The sequence below is a fragment of the Elephantulus edwardii genome, unplaced genomic scaffold (assembly GCF_000299155.1).
Source record: "Elephantulus edwardii isolate Elephantulus edwardi_28Jun2011 unplaced genomic scaffold, EleEdw1.0 scaffold00170, whole genome shotgun sequence".
NCBI classification, from domain to species: domain Eukaryota; kingdom Metazoa; phylum Chordata; class Mammalia; order Macroscelidea; family Macroscelididae; genus Elephantulus; species Elephantulus edwardii.
The window spans coordinates 6,097,387-6,110,479 of record NW_006399920.1 but is presented as its reverse complement, the minus strand read 5'-3'; the positions used below and the strand labels follow the sequence as shown (position 1 = coordinate 6,110,479).

Sequence of the window (13,093 nt, the reverse complement as noted above, 5' to 3'; positions counted from 1 at the left end):
CTGACTCTCACCAGTGGCTATGGATGAAGTCACAGGCGATTTTCAGCCAGCGCCAGTGGTGTTTGGTTTTTAAACTGAGGTGATCACACTGCCTCAATGAATGTAAAGAACTTTACATCCAGAAGCTGGAAAGAAGGACAAATCAAGCCCAGGTTGTTGTAAAAAGCTTGAGAAAACACCTGGACTTGTGGCATGCCAGTACCAGTCCATGGGGGCCAAAACCATACCCCTCCCGCCAACATTGGGTGCCCTAGAAGTCCAACCACCTGGCACCTATCTACCAGCTGGTAATCCTGCTTTTCCTCCAGGTTCCTTTCCCATTCCCCCAGGAGAACCTCAGGGCAATCCAGCCTTTCCCCCTTGTGGACGCCACCCCTCAGGACCCTTCATCCCCCCTTGGCATGCCTCCTGAGAATCTCTTGGCTCCGGTGTGGTAGGACCAGGAACGGCAATGGACAAGAAGATGTGGAATGAAATAACAAAGCTCATGAAGAGATGCACAGACACCACAAACGTGGCAAGCATTCGTCGTCATCCTCCTCTTCAGCAGTGACTCTGACTGACTACAGGGCCTGGACCCTCCCCTCAAGTCTCACCAGTTCTCCTCTGTCGTCAGGCTTCAGATGCCACGTTGTACTGAGGGAAATAAGCCCTCGTGCCTTCCGCCTGAACCCTGTGCTGCTGCTTCTTAGCCTTGACTAGCTAGGGAAAGTGGGAGAAGCTCATTGCCAGGAGTTAGCAGGGTCCTTGGACAGAATTTCACCTGATGAGTTTAGCAAGGGGTTTGGTCGGTTGGTGGGTTTTTTGTTTAGTGTTTTGTTCTTTTTTTTTTTTAATTGATATTTTAATGAAAGTTTAAAGAAAACTTTTATTTCCATTCATTCATTATTGCAGTTTCCTCCCTACCCCGCCCTCCAGTTCCCTTTTAAATATTTTTAACTTGATAAGCCCTTTGAACTAAATGCTGAAGACAAATTTAAGATTTAAAAAATGTGATTTTAAAAAAAATAATGTTTTATAATAGTAATGGGTGGAATATTTTGGAAATAGAATTACATATATATGGTTTGGTTGGGTTTTGGTGGGGTTTTTTTTTTAAAAGAACTTGATGTTCAGTGGCCTTCCTGGAAAAAATGAGGACCTGTCTTGAAAGTAAAATTAGGGAACATTGTCATTTTGGACCAAAAAGTGCAGTGTGTGTGTGTGTGTGTGTGTGTGTGTGTGTGCGCGCGCGCGCGCGCGCGCACTTAATGTTTTGAAAGCTTTAGCGTGGTCCGTGTTATCAGGAGACCTCAGTCTCTGAAAATAGACATCACACTTTGGTAAGTGTCAGAGAAGGTCAGAGAAAGAGGGGAAGATCTTCTCTATGAGGTGGATTGACACAGTGACTGCAGCAGTGGGGAGAAGCCCAGCAGACAGTGACCATGACATAGAGTCAGGCAGGCCTGCTTTCTGTGGTGCATGGGGTCCCCCACAACAGACCTCTCTTAGTTCTGAAGACATGGAGCCCTGTGGCTGTTTCCTCTTCATTCATTGGTATGAGTTGACAAAACTCCTAATTAGAGCAGGAGGAAGAACACATGGCATTAATAAGTGGCCACGTTCTCCTGTGTCCAGCTGAGTTTCTTTTGACTTTATTTCGATTTTGAAGTTGGAAGTAATTCAATAAGTCTCCTTGTAACTGTATGTATTCACATAGTCTTTTAATTGCATAAATAAGAGGGTTTCCTCCCTAGACTTTTAGGGAACATGTAAAAGGTGAGATACAATCTCATTATGAAAAGGTAATTCATTGCACTGATTTTTTTGCTTGAGCATGTAAGTTGTGAAGTGTCCTAAATGATTTACTAAGTATGTTCTGTGATAGTGACATTGCCACCTTTTATGTCAGTCTAAATAAACAATCATTTGACTAATAAAAGCTGACAGTGTAACTTTTCAGTTGACTACCTTTTATATTTGTGGTATAAACTTAAAAGATCCGAAAGTGTATATGCTAAAAAGGAAGATTCTTTCCTTCCCTCATTTTCCACCTTTCCAGTTCCTCCCTGTAGATGCAACTAACTCATGTCTCTTAAACCAGAAATTTTTGTTTCTGCTATCCCTACTTGTATGTGTCCTATAGTTGTTGGTTATGTGTGAGAGGAGGAGCAAGTTACTAGGCATATGCTTGAATGTATGAGCACAAATGAGTAATGTCATGTTGGTGCTGGTGCCTCCCAATGATCGGGGCGACTTTTGGGACGAGCATTGTCATAGGTTTGAGCATCTTAATTTACCTGTTTCTTTCTATTTTCCAGTTGCAGCATGAGAAAGCCGAGCTTGAACAGCATCTCGAGCAGGAGCAAGAGTTTCAAGTCAACAAACTGATGAAGAAAATAAAAAAACTGGAGAATGATACCATTTCTAAGCAGCTCACATTAGAGCAGGTAAACGATAATGGCTCTCCCTGCAGACTTTTTTCCTTCATTATTGACTTGTTTCTTCAAGCTTTAAGATGCTCTAAGCAATGTAAGTGAAATACTTTTTTTTTTTAACTTATGCAGTGGATGCTTCCTTTCTGAAATAAGCATCACTGTATCTGTACAGCACCTGCTCACTCAGCTATATACTTTCACCATGATTAATATGATTCCAGGAGATAATGTTGTTACATACTGATTTATAGCAGGAAATGTTGAGTTCCTTTTGTAAAGAAAAGTGGGGGAAGAATATGTTTTTAACCACAGGGTAGTTTCTGTGAAATTTCCCGAGGCAGTGTTTCTTGGAACTAAAACGTTCAAGGATTCTTCATAATAAATAGTTAGCCTTTTCATTCTTTGAATTGTAGTTGGCACTCCATATCTGTGGGTTTCTCATCTATGGATTCAATCAATGCTGGATTAAAAATATTCTAGAAGGAAGCCAAAGAGCAATTAAGTGGTCACAGTGATCCTCAAAGACCAAGGGGAGGCCTAAAGGGGTGTTTACATAGCACTTGTGTTGTATTAGGTTCTGCCAGTCAAGGAATGACTTAAAAATATGTATATACACATGCATACTTTGTTTCATTGCGCCTTTCCTTTATAGCACTAACTAGATATTGTTACGTATTGAATGTCCATGGCACCTTAGTCTGGAGCAAATCAGTTGGTGTCATTTTCCAACTGCTTGTGTCAATTTTGGGTCTCAGGGTCACATTTTAATAGTTTCCATAGTATTTCAAACTTTTTTTATAATGCCACTATACACAGTTTTTCAATTAAGGTATAGTGTAAACATAGCTGTATATGCACTGGAAAACAAACAAAATTATGTTACTTTATTGCAACACTGATTTTATTCCAGTGGTCTGAAACTGAAGCTGCAGGATTTTCAAGGTGTGCTTGTGCTATGCTACATATAGTATTTGTTGTTGTTATGTGCTATCAAATCAGGGCCTATTTATAGCTGACCTCCTTCAATGTATATTCCAAGGTTGTAAATATCGCAGGAGGGGATTACTCATTTTTCCCACTCAGAGCAACTTCAAAGTTCGAATTACCTGCTTTTGAGTTGGCAGCACAAATTACCAACTAGGCTATTAGAGCGCCGTACTTTATAGTATACTATATCTAGCAGTCAGTACATCACGAGACATATTGCACTGGGAAAGTCAGCAGTTAGGGACCCCGCCAAGTTATCGAGGACTGTTGGTAGTTTGAGGACTAAGGTGCATCTGATTCAGGCCATGGTCTTTCTGATCACTTGTTATGCATCAGAGATCTGGACAATGAATAAGGATGACAGAAGAATTGATGCCTTCGAGCTGTGTTGTTGGAGAAGAGCGCTGAACATCCCATGGATGGCCAAAAGAACAAACACGTATGTCTTGGAGAGGGTGCAGCTCGAGCGGTCTTTGGAGGCAAGGATGATGAGGCTTTGCCTCACATATTTTGGACATATTACTAGGTGGGGCTATTCCTTGGAGAGGTTCATGATGCTTGGAAAGGTGGAGCAGTGAAGGAGAGGAAGATCCTTCACCAACTGGATTGACACAGTGACTGCCACAGTGGGCTCTAGTGTGTCAGGAAGTGTGAAGATGGCACAGGCTAGGATGGGGTTCAGATCTGTGTTGATAGGGTCACTGTGAGTCGCACTTGACTTGATGGCACCTAACAACACAACACAACATATATTATTCTGTAACATCGACAAATTTTGAAATTAATCTTCCTAGAATACTGAGCTTAATTTTAATTGTTAAACTGCTAACTTCACAGTTAAGGTCAGTGGTTTGAACCCATCAGCTATTCTGTGGAGCAAAGATGTGACAGCCTGTTTCCATAAAGATAGCTTTGGAAACCCCATGGGGCAATTCTGCACCCTGAAGTCACTGCATTTATCTATAAGGAGGAACTGTAAACGTGACAGGTATCTTAGATTGATGACTATGGGCCACCTGGTCCAGGTCATGATTTTTCCAATTGCTTACAATGCATCTGAAAGCCAGACCGTGAATAAGGACGACAAAAGGAAACTTGATGCCATTGAGTTGCGGAGTTGGAGGAGAGCACTGAATACCCCATGGACTGCCAAGAGAACAGTTATGTTTTGGAGAGAAGGTGAAGCTAGATTGTTCTTGGAGACAAGAACAGTGAAACTTCATCTGCATACTGTGGGCATGTTGCTAGGAGAGGCTGTTCCTGAGAGAAGGAAATCAATGTTTGGAAAGGTGGAGGGCCGGTGAAGGGGAGGAAGACCCTCAGCCACATGGACTGACACAGTGACTCGTGATGGGCTGAAGTGTGTCAGAGATTGTGCGGATGGCACAGGATAGAGTTCAGATGTGTTGTCCTTAAAGTCACTAAGAGTCATACTCGACTCGACGGCACCTAACAACAATAGCTTCTTTACCACTTCAGAATTCTGATGGAGTATCTACATGTAGGAGATTCCTTCCACCATTTACCATTGTGTTCCAACGTTGTCTTTCTTTAATTCCTGTAACAGTCCTGATCTGTCGGAGTTAAAAGGGACCATTCTTTGGGGCAATTTCAATATATTACACACCAAATGCATGCTACTAGTATTTGTTAATGAAGAATAAATTAATTGTACCAGGTGAAATTCTCAGTGTATTGCAAGAACTTCACTCACGCTTCACCTTCATGGTGATGAACGTCTGTGAACTGCATCTCTCTCATTTATAGACACATGGTGACCCCAGGGGTTAGCTGTACGGCCACAAGGTGGAGACAGTTGCTTAGTGTCAGAACAGTGTGATCTGAGCCGCAGCACTGGAGTTATAAGGCCTTGAGGGCTTCGGTAACTGAAGCCTTTAATACAAAGTCTGGTACTTAACATTCCCAAACCAAATGAATGATTTCACTTTTATTTCAGGCCTGACACTTGAAGAAATGGATTTCCACAATGAAGCATGCACATTGAGTAGCCTTATCCTACAAATAAGCCTCATATCCAGGATTACAAATAAAAATAGAGAAATTTAACATTGTTATGAAATATTTACTCTCATTTCCTTCTGAGTTAGTAAGTTTTGTACATTTTATGTTTTTATTTTGCTTAACTGCAAATAGTTTTATAAGCACGTAAAGGGATTTGTGTTCCCTGTAATTGGGATAAATGTCTTCTGCATTTCTGTGGCTGTGGTCAGCCTCAGTTGAGGTAATTTCTTAGGATTATCACATAAAAAGTATTATAGATGAGAGTCCCTGGGTGGCGCCAACAGTTAAGCACTCTCTAACTCTCATCCTGGCTTCTTGGAAGATAGGCCTGCTGATTGGCTTTTGAAAGGTCATGGCCTTCACAGCTCTCTGGAGCAGTAGGGACTTTATTAGTAGGAACTGACTTATGGCAACAAACAACAACAGCAACATTGCACTGTACATTGTAGTATCATATATATTCTTTTCTACTTGTAGTACACTTTTTGGCCTTGTAATTATTTGCGGGCAGTCCCGTATAATGTGTTCCCTGCATATGCACATGCACTGTGGTTTTGCTGGGACAGTTACGTGTAGGTTTGGAGAGAAATCATTTTGTGTTTTTAGCAAGTAGCATGATATATAACATTCAGGGCCTGGGGCCTAAAACCTGTTTCCTCTTTACTATCTTAGCCACTTCCCTTTTTTGTTGTTGTTCTTTTCTTTGTAACAGGTATAATTTGTACCCCATACAGTTGATGTGTTTAAGGTGTATAAATCACTGATTTTACTATATTCAGAGTTGTGACCTCTCACCACAACCAATTTTAGAAGATTTTCATCACCTCAGAAGAAACTCTGTGCCCTTTAGCTGTCATTCCTCAACCCTCCCTTTCTCCCTCAGCGACTACTAATATACTTTCTGTCTCTATAAAGTTTCCCATTCGGGACATTTCCTTTAAATGGAATGACCTGATAAGCTTCTTTTAATTATCATACTATTTTCAAGTTGCAGATGTATAACATGCATCGGAACCCACATCCTGAATTCCTGTTTGCCTTTAGTGCAAGCTTTCAACTGGTTCTTTCTTAACTAATGAGGTTAAATAGGAACAGACTGGAATTTTTCTTTCTTTTTTTACAATTTGGATGTTTCATGAGGGCAAACTGAATGGGAAAAATTATGGAAATGGAAGTTGGAAGAGATGCAGTGACCGTTTCAAGAGCCTGATGCTGAGACTGGGTTATTGGCAGGACGGTGGAGAGCCACGTCCACTCACAGCGGCATGGTCAGCACCGTTTTGTAGTGGAGTGCTGCCCTTTGGAGTAGCCACCACGATCACTTTAAAATCATGCATACTTTTAATTTGGGATTCAAAGAAGAAACTTTGGTACATCCTCTACTAAGGATTTGTTTTAGCTAATACACATTGATTTTAAAGCTGTAGTTTGAGATAGTAGTTTTGAAGTAGGCATCCTTTTTTTTTTCTTTTCCTGTAATGCATGGCTTAACTAGGTTTAAGGCTCAGACTGAGACACTAGAAAGCTCCCAAGTGTCACACTTAAAGAGGCCTTCTGAATGGGCGTTTTAATTAATCAGACATTATAGTTTTTTCCTTCTTCGACTCCAAATATGAAATCCTCTTCTCCAAATAGTGTTAACAGCTTATTATTCAGGTTCCTTGTTCTACACATACTGGTTCTGTGGGTACTTTCTAGAGTGTGAATTCATAGAATTGCAGAGTTGAAAGGCTGTGGGGAAGACTTATCTTTTATTGTTGACAAATTTTAAAGGTTCCTCAGGCCAACAAATATTATGTGGGAATCCTGAAACTGCTTCCAGAATATGGCAGTAATAAACTCTTGCTCCTCTCCTAACTTCCCTCTCCAAAACTTGGTACAGAGGAAGAAATATTGTAGGACTCGCTACTTGATGGTAAGCCTGTTTGGACTGCAAGTGGTCCAACCTGTTTCCTGTACCTTTTTCAGAAATGGAAACCCAGAGGGGTCCAGAGACTTTGCTCAAGTCACACTGTTAAGGACTAGCAGATCAGGGTCTGATGCTGGCTTGGTGTTTTTTCCCTAGGCTGCATAGCTTTTCCAGAAATAAAAGCAATAAAGTCTGCCTTTTGTGTGTCAGAGAACTCACTGTTCTGTTCAAAAACAGCCTGTGTTAGTTCTTAAGCATTTATTTTAGTTACCATTTTGACACTTACTTTGCATTCTAAGTGCTTAACTTCCAAAGACAATTTTATTAAACCAATGTAAAAGGAGGAGAGGAGGGAGTGGAAATATGTTCAAAGTAATGTAAAATTGTAAAGTCTTAGCAGCACACACAGTGTTTGTCTAATAAACTAGATTTGTCTAGTCAACATGACTTTCTTGCCTTTAAGGACTCTTTTTAAAATAACCTTGGTGTCTTCTGTAAACTCTTATTTGAAGACTTTTGCTCAAACTTATTTGGTGCTCAATTTTCCTACATGATGGTGAGACCATTTAGAACTTGAATTTTCTTTTTTTTCTTTTCTTTTTTTTTTCCTCCTGGCAAGAAATCTTAATCTAAATGGGTTGGGGTTTTTTTTTCCAATTAGGGAAGTTTTCCCTTAATTGGTGAGAAATAACCAGCATTAGGAGGTACAAATTAAGTGTGTTTATTAAATAAAGTTCTGTCCACATGTCTTAGAAGATTATCTTGTAGGAGAGGCCATAGCAGTGGCTGTATAATGTGTGAACTAAATATTTAAGCGTAATAATCTAGGATATTAGTAAAACTAGGGAATATCCAAAATGTAGTTTTCCTAGCTTTACCTTGAATTTGGAATGTAGGCCTGAGTTGGTCCCCACAGTATTACCACCAATGTTTAGTGTTTGGATTTATCTTTGGCTGTGTCTTCATTTCTTTGTGTAGCTGTAAGAGAAAGTTGGCTTTCATAAACATTTATTTTCTTGTTGTTTAAGAGGCAAGAAGTCTGAATTCAGGACACTGATTCAAAGAGAAGTTGATTTCTACCCACTTTGAGAGAAAATCCTTTTCTTCTTTGATGGACTCCGTGTGACATCTAGCTTTCTCCCATTTGTATTTCCTTTCTTCTGAGCCTAATCTCTTTATTTCTCAACAGTGATTGGCTTCAGACTTAACAGACATGGTCTCATTAAGGCCACAATGAAAACTCTATTCCCAAATGAGATTAGGATTTTTTAAAAAATTTTATTTATTTATAATTTTGTGTACCATCAAATTGGATCCAACTGGCACAGGAGGAGTTTGCCCCTCCTTCTCCAGCAGAGCATCTGGTGGATTCAAACCGCACACCTTCAGTATTGCAGTGCAGCTTCTTGCCACTAGGCCACCAGAACTCTAAGATTAGGATTTTTACAACACACATTTTCATAAATAACACAGAGACAGAATTCAATCCCTCATAGTTGAGTAACATTTAGTGTTCCGCTTAGCCCCTGTAATTTAGAGGAACTCTTCCCTTTTCTCTTCCCTAATCTCCCTTTTATCATAATAAATGCTGTGACCTTAGGCAAGACATTGAACCTTTTTTTGTGATAAGAGGCAAGTGTCTAATTCCAATATGTATTTTACAGTTTATGGATTCATTATGAGAGTTAATCTTCTGCCCAACATTTCCTCACACTCAGTGAATATTGCTCTCCCCCCCCCCATTTCTCTATAACAAAAGAAAAGTTTCATTAAATGGTACTTACACTCTGCACTGATTTCTGTTCAGATTTATTTCCTTTAAAAAGAAACATTATGGCTCCAGAGGCTGTGAGAAGGAAGGAAATAGAGAATTATTTCTTAAAGGGAACTGAGTTTCTGTTGAAGTGACAGAAAACTTGGAAATGGAGAGTGGTTATGGTAGTTTAATATGGCAAATATAATTAATATTATTGAATGATATTTTTAAAGATGGTCGGGTTTTTGTTTTTGTTTTGTTTTGTTTTTATCACAATAACATTAAAATAAAAGTAAGTCAGAGTAAGGTTCCTTAGTTTGAAAAAAAATATGTTCTGTGCAGAATTTTCTTTCTTTCTTACAGATCTTCCAGGACTTATTTTCTGAGTTGATTATTTTTTCCTCTTTTGTATTTCACTCTTATTTAGGACTTCCTGACTTCCCTTCTGCAGTCAGTTAAGTGTCTGTGTCCCAGCGTTCTATAACATTCAGTACTGCTCTTGTAACACTTAGTACGAGATCGAAGTAATTGTTTCCTTCCTGCATGTTCCCTGTAAAGACAAGAGCAGGAACTGGCCGACCTTACATCTGAATCCCTGGTGACTCATATCTAGTAAGTGTTCCAGAAATGGTCACTTGATACCATTAATAATGAAAGTTGGCATCTGATTTATGTGATTCTTTGCCCTATACATTTTCTTGGAAAATGAGTATGCATGTTATTTGAGCCTCGGGTGACTCGCCTTTTTCCTTGAACCTGTTATCTATGTCTTCGTTTACCCATTCATATATGCTCTTGTGTCATTTATGGTTTGGATTCTGATGCTCTCTTTGAATCTTAACTATAGTTGATGCAATTGTATGACGCACATCCAGCATAAATTCAGCAAGTCTTTATTATATTCCTGTTGTCTGTTACAACTTGATTAAGAAATAACAAAGTCCTTGGCCTCCAGAAACCTGGTCCATGTGGTGTTGGCAACAGTGAGGGATGACCGTGCAGAGTGCTGAGGTGGGAGTGAGATGGTATGATCACCCCAGTGGTCCCTGTAATCTCGGAACCCAGCTTAGAGCCCAGAGGCTCCTCCAGATCTCTGCACCAAGATTAGAAGGAAAGACACACACTGGCTGAAGAGTCCACATTGTTCTGAGGTCGCATTGAAGAGAGAAAACGGAGACGGGAACGATTTAGACAGGAGTGTTGGCTGCATGGAGTAGAGACACTGAGAACAGAGAGGAGAACTCTTGGGGAAGAGGGACGTGAAATCCTCCCCTTTGAAGCAGGTACTAGAGAGAGGGTACTGGAGAGAGAAATGATTGTGGCAAGCTGCCACTGTGTGATGTCTGAGGACATAAGCTGTCTTCCCAGGGAATGTCTTGGAGAAGGCAGCAAAGTGGTACAAAAACAAACAAAAGCCCATCAAACTCATTTGACCAATTCTGACTAATAACCCTATATGCAGCAGAACTGCATCAGTGAGTTTTCAAGGCTATATAGCTTCGCAGAAGCCAACGGCTGCATCTTTCTTCTATAGAGCTGTTGGTGGGTTTGAACTCACATTTGGTTCTTATCTGGACACTTAACCTCTGTGCCAATGGTTATTAATGGTCTCAATGCTAACAGATGCTCAGTGGTTACACTGTAGCTACTAGGCAGTGTCAGGTGACTGCAAGAGATTTGACAAGACCGGGGGAACTCTAGTGGATTAGTGGTAAGGAGGTACATTGCAAACCTGAAGGCACACAGTTCAAATCCTCTGTCTTCTCTGGGGGAGAACAATGGACAATCTCTTGGGTGACTTACTACCCTTAAAAAAACCCACTCAAGCATAAACTATAGGTCAGTTCTGACTCAGTGGGGTACATACAGCAAACAGCAGCAACTCCTTTCCAGGGACATTTTAGGAAGTAACACCAGTTTTCATAATGTCCTTCACCGTCTCTGTTGTTGGAAGGTTCTGTTGGATTGTGTGTACCTCATAGCGACCCTGTGAACAACAGATCTCAATGCTGTCCTGCCCTGCTTGAACCCGTTGTTGCAGTCACTGTGTCAACTATCATGTTGTGGGTCTTCCTCTCCTTCGCTGACCCGCCACCTTCTCTAACACTTGACCCTTTCTAGGGAATAGCCTCTTCTGGTAACATGCCCAGAGTTTATGAAACAGAGCTTTGTCACCTTTGCCTCCAAGGAGCATTGTGGCCGCCCTTTCTTCAAGGCATTTCTGTTTGGTTTTTTTGACAGTCTGTTGCATATTTAGTACTCTTCTCTATTGCCACAGTTCAAAGGCATCAGTTACTCTTCTATCATCCTTATTAATTTTCTAGCTCTCAGATACATAGCAAGTAGTCCACACCATTACTTGAATCAGGCGCAGCTTAGTCTTCAAACTGACATTATTGGTCCTTAGTAATTTGGAGAGGCACCTGACAGCCACCTTGCCCCAATGCACTCTCTCCTGACTGCTGATACGAAGGATGTTGCTTATCAGTTCAGTGGTGAGGATTTTTGTCTTCTTGATGTTGACATGCAGTCCATACTGAAAGCTGTCGTCTTTGATCTTCTACAGCAAGCATTTCAAGCTGTGTTGTTGTTGTTGTTATGTGCCGTCGAGTTGCTTGCGACTCATAGCGACCCTATGTACAACAGCCCTAAACTCTGTTCTGCCCTGTGCCAATTTCATTGTCTCCGACGCACTCATCCTGATTACCCCAGTCACCGAATCAATCCATCTCCTAAAGGGCCTTCCCCTCCTGCGCCTGCCCTCCACCCTCCCAAGCATGATATCCTTCTCCAAGGACCGGTCTCTCCTTTCAGCATGACCAAAGGATGTCAGACGAAGCCTCAGAATCCTTGCCTCCAAGGAGCAGCCCGGTTTAACCCTCTCTAGGATGAATCTGTTTTCTTAGCAGTCCATGTTACCCTCAATACTCTTCTCCAACACCAAAGCTCAAAGACATCAATTCTTCTATCCTCCTTCATAAATCAGAGAGGCTGGTCTGATGAATTTAGAATGATGACAGTATACTCAAGACAAGATTTTAATTTTAATTTAATTGAGTCAAGGGAATTGCATTGCTTCATAGGTTCCTAGGCAGTAATGTTTATGGATCGAATAAATTATTTTCTCCTGGGAGCAGCTGGTGAGTTTGAACCTCCAACTTAACATTTAGCAGCTAAGCATGTAACTCTAGCAACATCTATAATTTACTTGCTTGAATTAAGGAGACGCAATTTGATGGCCACCATATGTGTTTTGCACTTAAATTTTGAATACTAATTTTAAACTCTAAAAAATCTTGCATCTTTTTAATGAAATATTTCTGTTATAAATTGATCCATTGCTTATCCTTCACTTTCTATTACTCTTTAAAGAAAATTTGGAAAATGAAAAATAAAGGAAGAAAATGACCTAGAATTACAGTCTCCCCAAATGTAAATATCTTTGTCTACTTTACCTTCATATTTTTTTCTTTCTCCTTTCAGTGTATCTATAACTTACTGTCCTGCTTTTGATAACTTTTTGAAATAAAACACTATCCCTCAGGCCTACCCATTTGAACAAGCTGCACTGTGGCACAGACAGAAATAACCTTATAAACTCTAAAGTCAACGTGCTGAAAATTTGGTTAGTGTGAATTCTTGGAGATAATTGGAGTTGATAGGCCACAACCGTTCTACCTACCTATTATAAATTCGGCATAGAGGAAAAGAAGCCCCAGATAGTAGTTGGACAAGAAGTAGAACTTTGTGTTTTGGAAAGATCTTTGAATAGCATGAGTGGTTATGCTCATGGCTGTGCTAACTGAAAGATTAATGGTTCAAACCTCAGACTAAAAAGAAAGCCATCATGATCTGTTTCCTGAAGGTGCATAATAGCGCTTCTGAGAGTCACCATGCAACTAGTCTGATTTGGGTTTGTGTCTTAGAAACTGAAGCCAAAACTTGGTACCCAATAGAAGCTTTCAAAGATTCTCTCCTCAGCTGACCTGATTTGTTTCCCAT

At 40.4% G+C, this 13,093-nt stretch overlaps 1 protein-coding gene across 1 annotated transcript in view; it reads left to right on the top strand.

Annotated features, from left to right (window-relative positions):
* Positions 1-13,093, top strand: part of CCDC6 (coiled-coil domain containing 6) — a 135,647-nt gene that overhangs the window by 92,070 nt on the left and 30,484 nt on the right. Inside the window, exon 3 of the mRNA XM_006895586.1 lies at positions 2,301-2,429. Within this exon, the coding sequence (XP_006895648.1) occupies positions 2,301-2,429 (129 nt within the window). The remainder of the gene's footprint in view (positions 1-2,300; positions 2,430-13,093) is intronic.